General features: G+C 42.5%; 1 protein-coding gene across 3 annotated transcripts in view; it reads left to right on the top strand.

Moving 5' to 3' along the window:
* Positions 1 to 21,678, top strand: part of ece2a (endothelin converting enzyme 2a) — a 72,194-nt gene that overhangs the window by 24,967 nt on the left and 25,549 nt on the right. For all 3 annotated transcript variants that reach the window (XM_079347646.1, XM_079347645.1, XM_079347647.1), the window contains one exon: positions 15,062 to 15,345. In XM_079347646.1, the coding sequence (XP_079203772.1) occupies positions 15,062 to 15,345 (284 nt within the window). The remainder of the gene's footprint in view (positions 1 to 15,061; positions 15,346 to 21,678) is intronic.

Here is a 21,678-nt window from a genome sequence, read left to right as displayed (position 1 = left end):
CACTTGACTCCTTCTCTTTGTCCCTTTCATTTTCTATTGCAGAATCCTTTGTTTTCTTTTAAGAGGTCCATCACGACTCATTGCAATTGCCCTCATGTCTCTTAGCCCCCTCTAAGCATTCTCTGTGTCCAGGCCTCTCCAAATGTGTCTGTCCTGCTGTCTTTACCTCTGACACACGGTCTTCTTTGCTCTTTATCCCTGGCATCCTCCTCTCCCCTGGAGTCTGTAGCTCCGCTTACGTAACATACATTAGAGAGAGGTGTAGGGAGGGATGGTGAAAGTAATGAAGAGGGGATGGAGGAGCGGATGAAGAGACCCTGCTGCTCTATACTAAGAAGCTGATGTTTTTGTCTGTCTGAGCAATTCATGCCTGACAAGACACAGTCTGGATCTTCATTTATTTCGCTGGATTCTCTGTTTTTTCTTTTAAAGGTCTGTACATTTGGTGTGTTCACTTATTTTAGTCTGATACATTTTTAAATCACCCCCCCTCCTCCTTTTTTTCTAATGTATGTGGCATTTCCTGCCTCCCTCACTCATTTTCATCTTCAGGAGCTGACATCTGGTCTGCCCGTCCTCTCCTCCCTGTTTTTTTTTCTTCCCTTTTTTCCTCCTCCCTCCCTTATCCCCTGATCATCTCATCTCTATCATGATTACACTTTACCTCGCTGACCTGCGATGATGTAACTGTATTTTGGCAGCAGACCTTACCCCCCCCCCCCCCCCAACATTATACTCTTCTATCGTCTCTCAGTTCTTAATATCGGCCTCTGCTTGGACTCTTCCCATTCGGGCCATTTTTAAGGTCTTAATCTTGTTCCTAATACCCATAGCTCAATAGGGGTTATGTTGGCATGAATAAGATGGTGGGGGGAGGGACTTAAGACTTCCCTGTTTCTACTTGGTAGATAAATTATTAAAGTAGGTAGTTGTTTAGGGCTGCCCTTTTTTAACATGATCAACTACCTAGCAGGGTTTGCATCAATCCGTATTTTACTGCAATTGTTTTGTTTTGTTTTTTTGTTTTTTTGGAACAGGGATGGAAAAACTGACATGACATGCATTGGCACGTGACCCAATATCCAGATGTGTAGTTGTTCTATTTTACTTAACTAGACATAACAAACAGAAGTATTACGGCCACAATATTAAAAGATTTGTTGTAAGGTTGATAGTTTATGCTCAATAAATCCAATCAGCCTTTCCTTGCCACTGATGCTTGCTAAAGGTTGCCAAGTGCTCTGTTATCTTATTTACAGAGACCAAGCGTAAATCCATCATGAGTAAAGAGTACGGTCCAGACCTGCTCTTTTTATCCAGTATCTTGAGGTAACATTTGTTATGAGTTGGCACTGTAAAAAGACTGTAGTGTCCAGAGAGCTCATCTGGAGATGTACCTGCTTTCTACCTGAATACATCTGGATGAAAAGGAAAAGAAAACAAGACAAATCAACTGCTGTCAAGAGGCGCGTGAATGTGAACAAATAGAACAAGTTCATACAGATACAGGTGGACACTTTACAAATCAGTGTGTGAATGTGGTGTTAATTGCTCTATTTTACCTGTAGTGTAAAAACGGCTTTGTGTAGACTAGAAGACGAAGTACTGTACCAACTCCAAGTCCATTTCCCCTCAACCATTGAGACATGTGAAAGTTGAGTTGGTGGTCTGTACGATGGCGGCTTAGCTTGGAAAATGCCTCACAGAGAGTAAGTGGGCCTGTACAGTACCTCTGACTTGTTATGTTCCAGATATGTTTGTAGATTTATCAAACAAAATAGTGAAAAAGTCATTCTAAACTAATGATAGTAATGATAACTTTATTTATATAGCGTCTTTAACAACAACTGACACTAAAGGTTACGATGATGATCAAGATAATGATGACTGTCAACCGAAAATATTACAAACCCACTCACCCCCATTGTCTAGCCCTTCGCCACTCCAGTGCACAGGTAAAAATATGGTAAAGCACGCTTACTGCAAATTACTGGATGTAATATAAAAGCCGAATAAGGACAAAAACAAACAATCTACTACCCAGTTAAATATATACATTATGACTTCTAGAGTCTCCAAATCTACGTTTGAGAGTAATACACAAAGTGTCTTCTTAATACTCGACAATGACAGTGGCATCATTATCACAACGGGGCCATGTTAAAGAAAAAAAACCCATCTACAATTAGGAGATAAAACTTGTAGATTTATGACAATAAAATCTTGCATTTACTAGATTTAAATCTTGTTAATTTACGAGATTAAATGTGAAAATATATAACATTGTTCTCGTAAATTTACAGGCTTAATGAAATTTTAGATTTTATTTTCTTAACCCTAATCCTCGGCATTGATTCATGGTAATTCATAAAACACTGACACACTTTATAACTCATAAAAATACATTTGCTGTAAATGTAAATGATACACTAATAAGATGTTTAGAGTACGTCATATATCATTATTGTCTCGATGGATTTTCTTGAACATGACATGAGAACACACTCCCACTTGTCAGTGTAACTCTCCACCCTGCGGGGTAAGCCTGAAACCTGAGACAAACCCTGTGCAGGCATGAACTTTGACAGAGGTCAGCCTCGTGTGTCCGAAAAATGTCAGTGTTAACCTCTTCACAGGGACAGTATGACATCACCGTCTGATCACACAGGCTGGCTTTACTCTGATAGTCATTGACAGTTAGACAGCGCATGGCCTCGGCCTCTCAGAGGCTTCAGAAATGTATTTGTGATTTACTATCCAGAGAGAGAGAGAGAGAGAGAAATTATGTCAAGGTTGTTCATCTGTTCATCCTATAACAGAGATTTTAATCTGTCTGGTATTGTTTTTGGTGCGTCTTTGTCCATGCACATTTGCTGTGTGTGTGTGTGTGTGTGTGTGTGTGTGTCTGTGTGTGTGTGTTTCTGTTTGCTGAGGGCAGGGAAGGACATGGGAGAGGATGGGCTGCTTCTCTGTTCTGAAGAGGAATTATTATAAAGTAAAGCTGTTTAATCTACAGACTGACTCCTCTCTCTCTCTCTCTCTCTCTCTCTCTCTCTCTCTCTCTCTCTCTCTCTCTCTCTCTCTCTCTCTCTCTCTCTCTCTCTCTCTGTCTTTGTTTTTTTTTTGTCTTTTAATATGAGAAGCCTGCCATACAAACAAATGCTCCTTATATAAATGTTGTATTGTAAATTAAAGTGCAAAATATGAGAATTTCAAAGACAGTGGATGAACACAATGAAGCTGCAGTCATACTCATGAATATTATTGTTTCTTTTTAAACAGGCACGCAACAGGGGAATTCACTCCAAACTGAATTCTGTCTGCCACACTTCGATCCATCGGCATGAAGTTTGTAAAGACTCTCATGGTAGCCTTCCAGCAGCAGTCTTTAGTACCAATACCTGCAAAACTCATGGCTTATTTTATCAGTCTCAGGTGAACTTCATAAGAAATGTGATTTTTGATACTTGTGACCTGACATTTTTGTTGCAATATAAATCCATATTTTTTTGCATTTATGGTACTAGAAGTACAAGAAGCGCTTGTGTTTGATCACAAGACGTGTGCTGACTTATTTTCCTAACATCTTTAGCAAACAGTCATTACTAAGCAAAAAGCAGTGCTGAAATAGTGGAAACCCTCTTGTCACCTGCTGTGTGTGTGTGTGTGTGTGTGTGTGTGTGTGTGTGTGTGTCAGCCAGTGTTTGCAGTAGGTTCAGGACTGCTGCCAGACTTGGCGCTTAGCCTGGCACAGCCCTATCAAAGTGTGTGTGTGTGTGTGTGTGTGTGTGTGTGTGTGTGTGTGTGTGTGTGTGTGTGTGTGTGTGTGTGTGTGTGTGTGTGTGTGTGTGTGTGTGTGTGTGTGTGTGTGTGTGTGTGTGTTGTGTGTGTGTGTGTGTGTGTGTGTGTGTGTGTGTGTGTGTGTGTGGAGACTTGGGACCTGTGCTGGCTCTCTCATCAAGTATGCAGTTGGAGTCGACGCTGCAGCAGAGATGCCTAATAGAGAAAGCAGGAGAGAGAGAGAGAGAGAGAACAGAGAACGGCTCTGAGTACGTCATACCACCCGCTCACTTCCAGCCTCCATTTCTCCCCGTCTTCATCGTCACTCTTGCCAATTACTCCCTTTCATGCTCATCTGTCTCTGCTCTTCTTCTACATCTCGTCCCTTTCACTCTCTGCGCCGCCCACTAAATTCCTCCTCTCGTATCCCCATTCAGAGACTTCTTTCACATCCCTTGCTCCCCAGTTACCACCAAATTGAATGTCATTCATACCTCCCTCTCAATCCCCCTGCAGCCTGGAAAGAGCTGTGGAGAGGCAGCCCTCGTCACACTGGAGGTAGCCTCGCATCATCACAGATATTACGACAGTGATCACTCGCAGCTCATTTCGCAGCTCCTGCACCCATGACCATATAAGTGCTTCCCCTTGAGAGACATCACAGTGTTTTGGTTTACGACTTGCAGGAAGGGTCGTAGACAAATGTCTTTTGTTCGAAAGGTTGAGATTTGAAGGTGAAGATACTCGCTCTTAACTGCACTTTCTCTCTCTCAAACACGCACACACACACACACACACTCTAACTTCTCCTGTCCTCCTCACCTCCTCCTCTTCTTCTTTCTTGCTTTTCTCATGGACACACAGTTCCTGCCAAACAGTATGTGTGTGTGTGTGTGTGTGTGTCATGTTTCACAGTCCAGTCTGGAACAACAGACACTCGGCCAACAGACGCTTGCAACACTCCTTTACCCATCCTCTAGTTTGCAATCGCATCTCTAGAAGAAAACAGAACTGATTCAAACATATAGGAGTTTCCTTATGGTGTGTAAAACCACCGGCTGGGTTCATTAGATGAAGTGTGTGTGTGTGTGTTAGTCAGAGAGGGATGGAGAGTAGAAGTGAAGCTTTGGCATATTGTGTGTAGCAGCAGATCAGAGGACGGGAAGAAGCACGCAGCATTAATCACCGTCTTCATCCACCAGCCTGTCTCAGAAGCTGACTCACTCTTCATTAGCAACTTTCATGCTGTCAGCTGCTCACTGGTGGCCTGAGAGCAGACTGAAAATCCTACTATCATTTCAGTACAAACTACAGTTACTATTTTAGAGAATGTGATGGAAGCACAGCCAGAAAATTTGCTTTTAAAAAAATATATTTCTACAACTTTTCCAAAAATGAATAAATGTAGAACAATGTGGATTCAACTGAGTCTAATAGACCGTTGTATTTCACTTTCTCATATGGTTTTGACGTTGTAGCCTGAATGATCAGCATGTATACCATTCTTTCTTCTGGAAAAGGTTGTTTTCTTTTTGCAATTGGGAGCACAAACATCTCTGGCTAAAAACTGGTTGGCCTTGACAGAGCTCAAGAGACTTTCTTTTCCTTGCTGAGGTCTTTAATCTCAATCAGGAAAGTCAAACTTGGCAGCTTTGATTTTACTACTTACAGACGACCTTTTTATCATCAGCTGTGGCTCCTTAATGTTTATACAGAAGAAGAACGTGAAGAGTCTTTACCTCAAGTCTTTTTAGACTTCATCACGCTCTTTTTTTTTTAAAAAGCTTGTTAAATGTTTTAATACTCAGCAGCACGGTCATTATACTACATTGCCCGAGTCTTCATCTAAATAATTAAGATGAAGAAAGAGCTGTTGTCATGGTTTCCTGAATCTCCAGCAGTCCCCCCCCCCCCCCCCCGATGACAGAGTGACTCTGCAGAGTGACATGCTATTTTCTCCTGCAGGGATCAATATGCTTGGTCAGCCATAAAGCTCCCACACTGTGCAGGCCGTGGTCTGTTAAACCTGATCCATACTGCATAATCACACCAAGGTCAGGCTACAGAGCTATTTACATACTCAGACGCAGCCACCTTGAACTGACAAACTCCACTGCCAGCCGGGCAAGTTTGGACCTCTGCATGCATGTGTGCATCAAGGATGAGTGTGTTTGTGTGTTAACGGCGTGTGGGCAGAGAGAAGAGTGGTGATGTGAGTGCATTTTAAAACTTGAATGTCTGTGATGTCTCACCTTTAGTCGCAGACGTGGTCTTGGTAGGAGGCTAATTGAAAATGCCTATACTGCTGTTACCTTCTCTCCCCCATCTACACAACAAATGTGTCCCTTTTTACTTTTTTTTATTTGTGTTTTTGTTTCCTGTGTACTGTGTGTCCGACCATCAACCAGTATTAGACTGACTCATATGTTTGGCCTAATTTAATTCTTCCTTTCAACACAAAAAACAGGTTCAAACTCAGAAACTAGAAGGAATAGTATCATATGGTTTCATTTTAAACTCTTTTCTGCTTGACTTTGACTAACCTGTACTTTTATACCGTTGTGTTAATATCACCTCATTCTTCCTCTTGTTAACAATTGGGGCACCAGTCGTTTTTTTTGTGTGTGTTATGTTTAAAGACGAGACACAAAACGATCCCATTACGAAGTCTTAAAGTGTTTGTCAGTCATTCACATGAATTACATACAAGCAGAAGCACGCGCATTCACACCTATGAGACATTTAAAGACACCGATTAAACTGTTGAGCATGACTTGGAACTGTGGGAGGAACCCGGAGGACCCAGAGAAATCCCGCACATACACCATGTTCTCATGGTGCATTGTAAATTCTGCACACAGATACAACTCTGATGCGGGATTTGAACCAGGAACCTTCTCGCTGTGAGGCAACAGCGCTAACCACTGCAGCAGCTTGCAGCCTAAGATTACGGTAATATCGACGGATGATTGACGTGAACTCAGAAAGTCTCTTTAAGAGTTAAAGTAAAATATTCAACATGAACATGGTTTATACTGGGAGAAAAACTCAGCGGTCGGAACATAAAAAACCCCAAAGACACAAAAGAATTTGCCCGATGCTACTTTTTTTGTCAAGGGATGCCAACCTGACACCCAGTAACATAAAACATTGCATTAGGCTCGACCAATATGAGAAACTAAACTTTGTCTCTGTTTTCAACATGTTCCTCCTGAATTCTTTTCCTCTAAATAAACAAATAAAACAGCAGTTTTCTTCCACTAAATTGAAGCTAATAGGATAGCTTATAATTAGCTTTAGCTTTATCTGACGGCATCAAGTTAATGTGAAAGCATGGCCATATACATCAAAGAGGTGCTGTGTACACATGCTGTGTGAAAAAGCATTGCTCGAGAAGTGAAGTGTTTGTATTATTGCAAAAAGTTCAGTGCTGTCTATTGTGAAGGCTCATATCATGATAATGAAAAAAACGTGATTAGTTGTACAGCCCTAGTTTATATTGTTAATAATTCAAATTGAATTGTCATTCTTCATATGGCTTTGAGCTCAATTACCAATACCTGCTCACTAATTTGACTAAAGACAGTGATTTTAAATCATTCGTAAACAGACATTTCTCAAGATGAGTCAAAATCCTAAATGTTCCAACACACACCCATTTACACACACTCTGTCTTAAGCTGAATCATGACTCTTCTCTTTGCTGTTATGCTTCTCTGCACCACTCACTGACAGATTAAAACACTGTCCATCAAACAGAAAAATACAGAACAGGTTGTGCTTGCACACACACACACACACACACACACACACACATACACACACACACACACTTTCTTTCAGGAACAGCCTGATGGAAAAATAAATATTGGTGCCCCTGTAACTGACTCAGCAAGGCTCTGATGAATGTCAAGGGGAGCGAGAGGGGAGAGCTGTTGACAGACACAGCTGTTAATGCAAGTGTGCAAACAAACAGGTGTGGACAAGCTTCTCATGTTCACTGTAAATCATGACCTGGAAAAGACATAGAGGAACATTTCCACTGAGGTGATGAAAAGTTTTTGTTCAAATAATTTCAAAGAGCAGTTTTTTTGTTTTGTTTTGTTTTTAAGCTTTATTTTTGGGGCCTTGTATTGTGGAGGTAGGACAGTGGATAGAGTCAGAAATCAGGGAGAGAGAGAGTGGGGGATGATGCACGGGAAAGATGCCACAGGGTCGGATCCTTGGCCGCCAGCTTGGAGGACTATAGCGCTAACCACTTAGCTGCTGGCGATCGAAAGAGCAAGTTTTTCATGACTTCAGGCCAGAAATAAGTGTATTTTCCTGATGTGATTTCTGCTACGTCCTCGTGGACATTTTCATCCCTCCATCTTGACCCAAACAGCCTTATCCTTTGAGCCAAAGCGCGAAAGCATAGCTGAGGCTTTTTAAGGTCTATTTTTGGGCTTTTATACCTTCATTTGGAGGACATTGGACTAGGGAGTAAGAGTGGGCCACTCATTTAAAAGACTGTATAACATCCGTCTCTAGGGTGCGACCTAAACGCTAGGATTAGCCTCCTATCTGGTTTTCTTACTATGATGTCATAACTAGGGCTGGATATTTCCCATAACCTCACAAAACGATATCGGTATAAAAGCCCTGTGTGTGGTCTTACTTGTTTTTTTTTTTAAACTTTGAAATTGTGGTTTTACTTGAATGTGAGTCTGCTTGTACAATAATGTCTTTTTGCTCTACATCTCCATACGACTCAGTTCTCTGCATCTTCTGAGCTGCTGCAGAAAGTGTCATTCAGGGCTGGTTGGAAAAGCACACACTAGCCCTGTGTAGAGAGCCTATACTGTACCAGCTTTTTTTTTTTTTTTGCTAGCAACTTGTCTGAGGTCGGTCGTGTCGATGCAGTATTTTACATGCATGGCTTGTACTTTGCATTACTCATGTCCAACTCCCCGCTTTGTGGCGTTCGAAAAATCGAAAACGTGTCAAAATATGAAATGGTTTGCTTTCAGTTTAGCTGTCAGTGGATAGATGAGAGATCCATACTGTTGAATCCATTTGTCTATTCGCTCCCTTGGATTGTCATATTGATGGACTTGGCATGTTTGTTATTGTGAGTGGGCATGGCATCGTGGTGGAGAGTTACTTAGTCATCAAAGATACAAGTCTATCCCATTGGACCATTGTTTGTTATTTTGTGTAACGATTAGATGTCGTTGTTGTTTCGAGAAGTTTAACGGGCCACAACCTCCTCCTTTACAAGGAGCGTACCTACAGCGTCACACCGGACTCTTGCGGTGTGTTTGTTTGTGTGTGTGTGTGTGTGTGTGTGTGTGCCCTCTTTACATTACCACTTCAGTTACACAGCAAAAGCAGATCGAATTACATCAGTCAGGCTCTTTACCAGACACTCTCTCCGTCCGCTCGTCTGCCTCTTCCTCTCTCTCTTTGACTCCCACACTTCATCACCCCTGTTACTTTCATTTCGCCCACTTTTCCTGACCTGTGCCCACCCTTCAAGTGAACTCTCTATCCATTGTGTTTGATCCCTCGATTTTCACCGTGACACCGTCTGTTTTTCTTTTCTTTTTTTTTCAGCTGTTGTGTGACCCGGCTGAGGACAAGAGAGGGCTTTAGCGCTGCAGCTTCCACAGTTGAGTGGATTGTACTTTAAGCACAGAGCGAGCTGTGGAACACTCCAGTTTTCAGACAATAATTCTGTGCAGCAAATATGCACGATTTTAATGACTTCAGGCAGAGGAAGTAACAAGGCATAAATGGTAATATAAAGGGGAGGTGGGTGGCTTTCAATAACTGTTATTTTTGGCTTAAAAGAGATAAAATATGGCTCTCCAGGCTCATTGCCATTCCTGTTGCCTGTTGGTGTTTTGGATGAGCGATATGCTCCAGGCTCCCTGCCACAGCAGAGAGGCACATTCATACAATGGAGTCCTTCCAAAAGTCCTCCATCACTCACTCACACACACATGCACACGCACGCACACACACACACACACACGGGCTCACACCCCATCAAACAGTCACAGGGAAATGCTTAATTATTCACTCACTAATTACCTCGTATACCCACTTACATAACTGAGGTTGCTTTGTGAGCTGAGGGAAGATGAGACTCATGAGGAACATTTTGCCGGAAGAGCTGCGCTTTTGAAAGTTTTTTTTTTTTTTTATTTCATCTGGCCCCGCTCGCTGATGCAACTTTTCTTGAGCATCTGAAACTGCTTGAAAATAAGTGGATATAAAGAATATTTATATCTGGTGTAGAGGCAAGAGGAGGCGATGATCAGATCAACTTATGCACAGCAGAACACAAACTGAAACACGCTGCATTATACATCGCACAGTCCTTTCATCCCCGTTAACGCTCGATAAATGTCCCAGTTTACATTGTCATGGAAAGATGCTGGGATAAGGAGAAGGGGTTTGTTTATCAAGTCTTCCTCTTCCTACCTTCTCTCCTTCATTTGATCATTTTTTTTCACTTCGTTTTGCTTTATCAGCATGTCAGCGCTTCTTCTTCTCTTCTGTCCTTAGTTTAGTGACTTTCTGTTCATCTCGATTTCCTGTTGACCTCTTTTTCTCTCTTTCTCCCCTTCCAGGACATATCTTGCATCCCTACTTTTATTTATTTTTTAATTGTTTTTATTTTTTTGTCCTCTCTCTCCTCCTCTGTCTTATCTTCCTTCATTCTGTCCAAATCCACCACCTGTTCTCCTGGCTCCCTCCTCAGCCTCTTTTGTAAGGCAGAAGAAGCTGTGATGCATGTTGTCTTACTGTTTGTGTACACAACACGCTGATACAACAACACACTTGTCATCATTTTAAGAATTCAATGTTTCTCAGCCCTCTCTGTAAACTCCGCCTTGTTTACATTTGCCTGCTGGTCACATGACATGTCACTTTAAGTACTTCATTTCAAGCATGACCCAGCTTTAAGAATCCATGTGGGTCAAATAAATATCAGACACGTGTGTGTGTGTGTGTGTGTGTGTGTGTGTGTGTGTGTGTGTGTGTGTGTGTGTGTGTGTGTGTGTGTGTGTGTGTGTGTGTGTGTGTGTGTGTGTGTGTGTGTGTGTGTGTGTGTGTGTGTGTGTGTGTGTGTGTGTGTGTGTGTGTGTGCAAGCACAACGTGCAGACGTCAACTAATGCTTGTCATCTAACCAGTGATGCTTAATTAATCAGATAACAGTGGACCTGAACGTAGAGGGGAAACAACAAGAGATAATTTGTTAAAACAAGGCCCAGTGTGACACTGTCCACTATCATTATCATATCACATGCACACACACACACACACACATACACACATACACATACACACAAACACGTGCCAGCTTCTTCTGACCTGACAAGGCCGCTCACGCTCACATTTATCACACATTGTGTACAAATCTGCACCCAGGATTCATCTCCACATCCACATTGAGTTTGTGCATTTTCATGGAAGTTATCTCAAAGTTTCAATCTCACATTTGGTTTTAGACCCATAAGACTCCACCTAGAATGTATAAATGCATCTAATCAGAAATAGTGTACACACACACACACACAAGCACTCCTTTTCCAAATGTTGACATTTAAAGAAGTCACAGCTGAACTTTGGAAAGCGTCACCGAGGTATCACTTTTCCCCGGGCTAGCCCAAACCCCTCATGGTGGTGCAAAGTCGGCGGCTGAGGTGACAGCCGGGGGCCTCGGTGTTGTTGCGGGAGCACATGTGTACACCACCAATTCATCAGCACTGGCCCCGGCCCCACCATCCTTAATGTGTTTAAACCAATCTGGGATGGGAACACATACCCTGCATGCCTCTGACATCATGGAGTTTCCACTGCTGCGCTCAGCTCAGAGATAGCAGCTTTGATATTTCACACCGCTGGCTCCATCGCAGGGGTTCCCCCACCCACCAGCCCCTCATGACCGTAGATGGAGAGAGGAGAGCCGCCGATTATGTGGAGGGAGGACATCCAATAGTCCAATGGTCGCATGAGTAAGAGTCAAGGAGCACAACAACAACATAATGAAACTTCAATCTTAGCTGAAACTTCATGTTTGGATGGAAAGTCCTAAATTGGATCATTTTAAACACTTTGTAAACTATGTATTAATCCTGTAGTATTACTAACCTGTGTGCTTGGCTATAAATGAGGTTAGCATCTATGTTGACAGTCAGCTTCGAGATCTACTGAAGAACATGTTTGACGGTATTGTGAGAATTTGTTTTGTATAATTTCTCAAAACGAGGATTCTTCTGCTTTTTTTCCCCCAAATCCCCACCGGTTTCATTGTTTTCACGAGGAAACATATCCTGGTGTGTCACTGTCTTCTGGTTGACAAAGTGTTGCCGAGCAGCAGAGGATCACCCTGTTATTCCAGGATTACCTCCGAGGTTTTCCTCTCTGGTGTTTTTCATGTAGAAAACCATCTCCATGCATGGCTGACACTCTCCTCTTAACTTCACTCAGGGTTCTTTTTTTCTTTTTTTTTTTCTTTTTCTTTTAGTTTGTTTGTGTAGAACATTCAGGACGAATGTGCTTCAACTCTTGCACACGGTGTACTCGGTGTCAGAAGTTGATGATGGGTTTTGTTTTCAGGTGATTTGTTGAGTGGTAGGAAACTTTTTTTTTTTTTTTTTTCCATCACACGCATGCACACTGCATGAAAGACATACACAGGCATGCACACAGCCAGAGGAGCAAGGTGATATGACACCTCTAACTTTAGTCTCCCTCTCTATCACTCTGGATAATCCAGTTAGGGAGCATTCTCTGGATATCTGGAGGTTTTATCTCCCTCGCTTCCAGCCAGTGCAAATAAGGAATCAATGCTCTAACACCAGCCCCTGTATCCTGAATCAACCACGCGTGACACATGCACTCTAGGATCTCCACACACTTACCCAGAGACTGACATAAATACAGCACATCCTGTCACATCCCTTCCTGTGGCTCTGCGTGGGTGTAGAAAGGTCAGAGGTTTCAGGGGGCACCAGCTGATGTCACAAAGCCAAAATCAGAGTCGTGTCCTTGATGACAGCCTGGCAACTATAATTGTCGTGACAACCCCAAGGAATCAGCTGTCATGTGACACCCCCTTCCCCCGAGCTGAGTGTATGGAAAAAGGAAAAAACACACACACACACGCACACAAATATCTGTGTCAGCGGGGGGAACCCTCTGGAAACAATGTGCGGCATGCTTGGTGAATATAGAGGAGAGTGCAGCAGCTATTGGAGCCACTGTGATGAGCATCAAGTCTAGGTATGAAACAAGGCTGCACACCCTCGCTTTCACCTGTAACGGAGAATTTGGATGGAAATTATTATGTGGAAGTGCAACAGTGCTGAACACAGATGAACCTCTGTGTTACCATCACTGAAGTACAGGTGTAGCTGGGGATAGACTGCACACATATGCAGTCCGTGCAGACGATTTCGACAGGCAAAAAGCTGAAATATGAAACGTTTGTATTTGTTTTTAATCATAATCTCATCTTGAACTCTGTATTTTATACACCCGGATATTTGATGATGACTCAGGAACAGGAGAAATGATCAAGTTCAGGAACTTAAAGGCAGGCGTGGTCATTTTCTCCAGATACACTTTTTTTGAGATTGTGGTTGAAATAGTCCTGAAAATCTTTCATCTGTAGCAGGGAGGCATTGGTCAGAAAACTTTGACCAATGCCTCCCTGTCTCCTTGCTCGTTCTCTACCCCTTGCCTGCACTAGTCCACACTCAAAGCGCCTCACCGATGACGGCGTTTCCTTTTTTAAAATCCCAGCTCATAACACAGCGACTCTTTCGAAACTCACAGATGTTTATAGTCAGTCTTTGTTGTCCAATCCGCCGCAGTCTCATCAGTGAGTGATGTCTGTCAGGAGAACAACTTCAGTGAGGTCTGTCGACTCAGCCTTCAACATGGCTGCACAGAAAGACTTCCAGTTCGAGCGAATAGTGAGGAAACGAAAAATATGTGACATGAGCGGCACCTGTTAGTTAAAATCAGCCAAGCGTACCTCTGCCTCGAGCCTGCTGCGTTTCATGCACGTTTACAATGAGGCAGGGGAACCACCTTACAACCCTCATCGGTAGAATTTAGTTTTAGATGAGATTACATTCCTATGAACTTATTTATATAACTAAATTGCTCTTAAAAGGTTGAAAAACACTGATCCATCCCAGGCAAACACACACACACACACACACACACACACACACACACACACAGCTAAACAGGTCTCAGATGTGTTGTTCAGTGTGTGAGCCTGCTAACAGGATCTGTCTTACATGTTCATACACACACACACACACACACACACGCACACACAGTTTTGGAGGTTGGTAATTAGATGAAGCAGTAAGGTGATAACAAGCGACAGCCACACATTTAAAACAGAGGCGTCTGTGTCAACGTCGCCAGAAGTCACACCCCCACCTGTCAACACACACACACACACACACACACACACACACACACACACACACACACACACACACACACACACACACACACACACACACACACACACACACACACATTTTAGTCCGGACAAGATGAAAAGACCGTTTTAAAACATTTGAGCTTCACCTTCACCTTCCTGAAACAGAACATGCACATCAAGAAAGTGTATAGGACTCCCACTGCTGCCTTCTTCCCCTCTTTTTTTTTTTTTATTCCTATCTTCTCCACCCACTCCTCCTCCATGAGCACGATCTATGAGTCATCTGATCCTAAAGGTGAGATGCCGCGTTCTGTAGATTATTTTCATCTCCTCGTACAGCACATGAGGGCATCTTCTTTACTTCTCTCTTATTTCCCTCCTCAGCCATTCGTTTACCTGCAGACCAGTTACAATCATCATCATTGTTTGTTGCAGATTGTGCCTTCGAAAGGTCGGATCAGAAACCCCCCCCCCCCCCCCCCCCCTCCCCGAATATATTTGTTTCCAATTCTGCTTGTGATGGAACAGCAGCTTGATCAAATAGATCGTTTTGTTTGTATGTGTTTGTGTCTCTGTTTCATCGATCACAGGAGAGGTGGTCCCTGTCCTCGTAATTCTTGTTGTCATCGTCTTGTGTTGCTTTATTGATCACACCATTGTTTACTTTTTCTTGATATTATATTGAGGATTTGAGTGATCCGAGACACATCAGGTTTTTTGATCTCCTCCTCTCCTGTTTGTAATTTCCTCATTCCTTACCTGCCTTCTTTCCTCTCCTTACATGTCTCACCCTTGTGTCTCTCTCCCGTCTTCCCCCTCAGGTTGTGGAAACAGCAGCTTGAGCGGCGACATGTACAGCACCGGCTACCATTCCATCACAAACATCGACTACTCGTCGGTGTGCATCAGTGCAATGAGTGCCCGGCACAGTGACTGTCCAGGTATGAGCTGGCATCAGATGGACGTGCGCCAACTCTCCTTCCCCGACGCGTCCTTTGATGTTGTCCTGGAGAAGGCCACGCTGGACGCCATCATGGTGGGAGAGAAGTCACCTTGGGACGTCTCCCCGGACACGGCCTGTTTCATTCACAAAGCACTGACAGAGGTATTGTGAAAAATCTTTGATCACTTGGAGTTTTATTGGAAACAAAAGAACACAACATTTGTGGGATACCCGAGAGTTTGAATCACTGGTATTACATTAGTGTTGGATTTTTTTGAGAATGCACGTGGCGGAGGGGGGGAGCAAGAAATAAATTGGTATAAAATAATTGTACGACCAACACGATTCCGTCAGTCAAACGGCCACACGTTAGCTTGAGACAACAAAAACATACTTATTGATAACATCCGCTGGGAAAATGATTTGAAACCAGCTTTACCCAAACAGGTTTGACAGCCTCTTGTTAAGATTTTAGACTTTAGACTTTAATGTCCCCGAGGGGAAATTCTTTTTCACCGAAAATAGTACAGTACAGTTTAAGGGCTGCGCGCCGACAGAGAGTGACAAAGAAACATACATGGGGGACAACAGGACATGCAGTGCATATCGTTATGAGGAGACCGGGGAATGAAACTGAGGTGGATCTGTGTCATGCATTTTATTGAGGGTTGAAATGACTGCGGGCACCAGGCTTTTGCCGTATCACGCCCTCCTGCACAGCAGGGACCTGTACCTGCGTCCGGAGGGCGTGATGGTGAGGTGGCAGTTGAGAGGGTGGGTGATGTCCAGTGCTATTGTGCGTGCGATGCGTGTGATGGCCTTTGAATTGAGTTCTGACAGGGTGGGTGTGAGGAGACCGATTAGTTTGGCTGCAATGTTTGTGACACGTGTGAATCAATCGAATTGAATGCCTTTAAAAAAAGCTTTCTGTGCTTGGCTATAATGGTAGGCTTAGAATCTAACCCTATTATCATAGCATCACACTTCAGCTCAGCAATGAGTAAAAAATGCAGCCAATGGAAAGAAGTTTTTTTTAAAATTATTATTCCGTTTCAAGTTTACATCAGAAGTATCTGAGAGTTGTTGATGAATCTACTGCAGCTATTCGACTTAACCCAAAGAGACAGACTGACAGACAGGGAAAGGGAGCTGCAATAGAGTCTAATGAACTAACCAGATGAATGAAACAGTTCATTATAAAAAGTCGATTTTGAAAAGAGCAACTGTGTTTGTAAAACAGTTTTAAAGACGACAAGAAATAAAGAGAGCTGCTTGTCTACCATGCATGGCAACTCTCTCACAGTACAATAAAGAACATCAATATTCCATATAAGGATATTTATTGTGTATGTTATATTCTGCCATGTGAGTATTAACCTTAATGATTTCTAAAATGGTTATTTCTTGATTAATGAATCATTTCCAAACAAACAACCTATTGTGTAATACCCAACATAACAAGATTCGGTCCCTTAAAAAACCCTGCAGGTCAGCTCACCCAGTTTTATTTATGTTCCTGTGTCAGTGTAGGATAATGTGTTTTCGAGCCCTTCACAGGATTTGTAACGATGTCTTCAAAGACTTACTGTACTTTCCACGAACTCAGAGTTTGGAACAATCTTTGGTTGAACACAATAGGTTTGTGTTTTAACGAGTCATCTTTAGGAACGTCCATGGCCCTCATCACTGCGATGCTTCAGTCAGAGGAATGTGTTTCCTGTAAAAGACTCCCATTCGCACATGATAAAACGCCCTTTATATATTCTGTAGATCCAACACTACCGTTGCTTCCTCTCCTGTCAGCATTCAATCCATAACAGTCTTTTACACGCCGGCTGTGTAATGATTTAAATGCCCTGCCACAGTTTATCTGTAATTGACTTCTCTCTGACAGTGAAATCAGGAATGGTGGCACTTTACATTTCCACTCCATCTCCACAGCCCATCAGTTGATTTAGATGATGCTGAGTGCCCTTCAGCTGCTGGCTGCGGCTCTAACCACTACTGTGTCAATGCGACAATGACAGTGTTTTGGCCATTAGCCATGGTTGACCTTGACACACGAAGCAAGCAAACGCTGCTATCAACTATGCGCTCTACCTCTGAATGGGAAAGAATTACTCATGATGTACTTACGGTGACATTTAGAGCACGGCTAAATGAGATGATATTCAAAGTTTGCTTTGTAATTGCAGGTATAGTTTAGGCTTATTACACAGACTGAATATGTAATCACAGTAATGCATCAGCAGGAAAGGTCAGATTGAGTGATTCATAATCACAGAAGCAGGTGCAGATGACTAAGTGCGATTAAGGTTAATGCAAATTTGAACAGCACGAAGAAAGGCCTTTTTACAAAGTGTTTTAAAATTACTCAAATTCAGCTTTAAGTTGAATACTCTAACGAAAATGTAGCAGCTAGTAGAAGGCCTGAGTTTCTTTCTTTACTCCACATCGATGTATTCAGTTGTGTGAGATTGTATGAACATGTACTGTATCTACTTATATCTGCACCAGATAAACCGTTTTCACACTTGCAGAAATCACAGCAGATTTCCAGGCCGAGCGGTATATGTGCACTCAAACAGCCACATTTTTCACTCGGACTTCACCCGGAGTTTCACCTGCAAGACCACTAGTTTTTTTTGGGGGGGGGGGGGGGGGGTTCGAAAGGAATTTCCAAGTGGGCTGATGTGAGAACGCCGCAGGATGTTCTCCAGAGAATTCAGCTTGAGCTAATAGGAGGAGAGATGTTTCTATACTGTGACTGCTGTGTCTGCACGCGACCACTACGCTACTCTCCGCGCATGTAATTTAATGGCCGCATTATGTTTTCTGCTCTCTTTTGTTGATGTTGTCATCATTCCGTTGGACTGCACTTTGCATTGATATATTGTCATTATGGCGTCGTGTCGTGGACTCTGTTGCTTCGTCTCTATTGTTTTTTCATATCTTACCTCAGAGTTGTTGCACTTATTACAACCTCTGTCAGAAGGAAATTAAACTATTTGGATTTACTTAACCGGAGCTAAGGAATGACAGAGCATTGTCATTTTATACTTAAGAGTTCATGAGAGAACACGATTCCTGCAAAAGGTTCTCAGACTAACGTACTTAGAAGACCTTTTGAGCCCTACAAATTAACTTCTTTGTAATGCTACCAGCTTAACCAGCGTCTAGCTAGACTCGAGCGGCAAACAAAGGAATATACTGTGCTGTGTATGAGCCAAGTTTTCAGGGACGGTGGCTGATAATAGAAACACACACACACACACACACGTAGAAAAAGGCACACGATGTCCTGGGTGTTTTCCTCCAGCAGAAGGAAGTCTTAAAGAGGGATCAGTAAGTGTGTGTGTGCGGGACAGATGGAGGATTTGACTTCCCTTCAAAGGAAGCGAATCTGAACTCAGAAAGAAGCTTGAGAGCCATTAAACACGTCATCACCTGCTTCCCTTCGCACCGTCTCTTCTTCTCACTTCTGCCTCTCGCTTCGCTTTTTCTCCTCATCATCTTCACTTTTCATCCTCTCACCTGCTCTGAGCTCGGGGCTGTGCGGAGGTGCTAATGTGTGATTTTGTTCATGTTGTCTTTCTGCTGCATCTTTGTGTGTGTGATCACGGGGAAGTCAATATTCCTCGCTGGTGTATTTTTGCTCTCGCTCTGTGGCTTATACGGGTACAGCAGTCACGATTCCGTTAAATGTGCGTATCTGTATGTGTGTGTTGGAAAGGAATGTGGGAGTTAGGTTCATAGCCCGGTTTAATTTCTTGCTAAACAACAAAAATTCTCGCAGAATGATAAAACAGGGAGAGGGAGAAGGAAAGGAGAAAGAGTTGAAGAAAAAGTAAGTGACAAGAAAAAAAAAACGAAGGGGAGGGAGATTCCCACACGAGGAAGGAGGTTTTGAAGGAAAGAGGAGAAACACAGGAGTGAGAGAAAAAGAGGGGAAAAGGAGAGAAGAAGGAGACCGAGACTGACAGAGCTGATGAGCTGTGCGCCTGTGTGAGGCCGATGGGAAGGCAGCAAAAGCGAGGGAGAAAATGGGGGGGGGGGGAGCACACTTTAATCTAAAAATCCTCATCAGCTTTCTCAAAAAAAAAAAAAAAAGAAGTGTGCAAACACATGTTTTATGAAGAGAAGATAATACAAGCAGCGATACCCTGCGCAGAGTGAGGTAAGCTCAGCTCTGAGACAAAAAAAACACTCCCATATGAAGACACATCAACTGTATATAGAATCAGGGAACAATAGGTGCAACAACAAACACAGCTTTATTTTAGTTGCTAACACATGCACACACAAACAACATCTCACAGCAGAGGCCGCAGTGCACTGAGGTGTGAAATTTATTTCACAGCCCTGACATGCTCTGTGAATCACTCATACTGTTGCCATGGAGATTCTTTCCTTGGATATCATCTCAGACTAACACTTTTAATTGCTAACCTTTAGTCCTGTTTTAAAAAGGTAACGACGAGTCCTTGAGCAAATTTTGAGAATCTAAAAATGTCAGCGCTTATTTTCCATTCCTGTTTGATAAAAGTAATATGAGCATGTGTTTTAAGTTGATACTTTATTGATGATTTCACCCTTTTTTTGCCGCCTCACTAGGTGATCAAAGTGCAGAGCAGGCTGCAGTGTCCCTGGAGGCCGTAGTTTATTTGCTCTGAACTTGAGATTGTTGATCATGCAAGGTCGGATTTTTAGCCAAGTTCACAAGTTTTCATATTTCATGCTTTGTGTCAGTGCTTTTAGCTGGAGACAAATTAATTAAACACACAGCATGTAAAGTCCACTGCCAGCGGGCTCTCAATCAAAACAATAACAAAGATGACGTCGAGGCTGGTGGAGCATCATGGGAGTGATTCTCTCTGCAATGTCAGAAACCAACTTTTTTTCTTACTCTAAGAACAACTTTTTTCTATGTCAGAGGCGTAAAGGCCGAGAATCGCAGAACGGATGGCAGCCATTTTTTTTTTGTTTGTTTGTTTGTTTTGTCCGCAACTTGCACTTAACGGTGCGTAATTATGGTGCATTCTTAACTACTTGGAAATGTGAGGGGAGAGAGATTGGAGGCGTGCCGCTGGAGGAGTGCGGAGGTCTCACCAGTCAGCAGTTTGTTTTGGTTTAATGCTGGTGCTCTTTTAAGGTTTCATCATTAGTGTAAGTATGGCGCCATAAGATCAATCCCAGCCTTAAAAAGCATTTGTTACAATCACTGTAATACAGCCAAGTTTTCAGTCTCATCTTGCCCACAACATTGTGTTAATATGAGCTGTTGTTGAAGCTCACACTGAAATAAGTGTTTTCTCCTTTTAGATGAACCAAACCATCAATACACTCAGTGTTTGTGACTCTATGCGTTATGAGTCACACTGTTTGATGTACATCAAGCCTGTAGAAAGGAAGTTCTAGTCACACATTTTCACAATATTGCATCATTTTTAGGAAACACTGACTTAGATTACTGAACGAATTTCACACTTAACAAATCAGAATTTAACGTACTGACACAAAATACACGAGTGAGCAAAAGGAACTTTAAAAACCTGAAGAATTAGTTTTTCATGTTGCTCATTTCTCTGCTGCAGTCAGCTCACATCTTTTTTTTTTCATGTCTTTTGGAAGTTTCACCATAAAAGGATGTGCAAGTCTTTAATACTGTAGTACATAAAAAAAACCACTTTATATAACAGACAACTTAGTTGATGTTATGGTGGAGACTTTAAAAACAATGTCTTCTTAGGCCGACCTCACACAGGGAGACAAGCAACAAACTAGATAGTCTCTGACGTATTTCATCAAATATCTCAAATGGCTGAAAAGAAAGATGTATCAGAAGAGCTAGCTTCTTTGGTTTTCCTCTCTTTGCCATTGATTCCCTTTAACTGAGACTGAGTACGTTAGCAGACCTCTTCCTTGTCTCTTTTCTTCTTAATGGTAATGTTGCATAATCCAGTCCTGTACTAATTTCAGCAGACGGTGCAGTAGTGCACGTTTTATTGTATTATTCATTACAAAAAAAAAGAAGAACACAATTGATTTAGATTTTTCTGTTTCTGTGACATGTATCATTTATTTTAAACAACATGTTTTCTACTCAGTTCGTTCCTAACATTGCTTTGTTGGCAAATGAAGCCAAAAAGGTTATTTATTCTTTGAGGCTAATGTACTGGAATAACACTTGACTGTTCGTCCACCCCACCCATCACGTCAGAGTGGCTCCTGTCATGACTTCATCCTGAGACATTCATTGACATAGATTGGTTGTGCCTGGCTCCTGCTGTGGAGAGTTCTCCCTCTGCTCCATTACCGGGAAGCTTGGACGCCTGCCGGGAAGAACTCATCTCATGGCGCAAACACACACACACACACACACACACACACACACACACACACACACACGCAAACACGTAAACATCACACATCGCACACATGGATGGCAGAACAGTCATGCACATACATACTGTACATAAGCTTATATGACTTTAG

The sequence above is a fragment of the Symphodus melops genome (genome assembly GCF_947650265.1).
Source record: "Symphodus melops genome assembly, chromosome: 7".
Classification (NCBI taxonomy): domain Eukaryota; kingdom Metazoa; phylum Chordata; class Actinopteri; order Labriformes; family Labridae; genus Symphodus; species Symphodus melops.
This window is presented reverse-complemented; position numbering and strand designations above follow the sequence as displayed.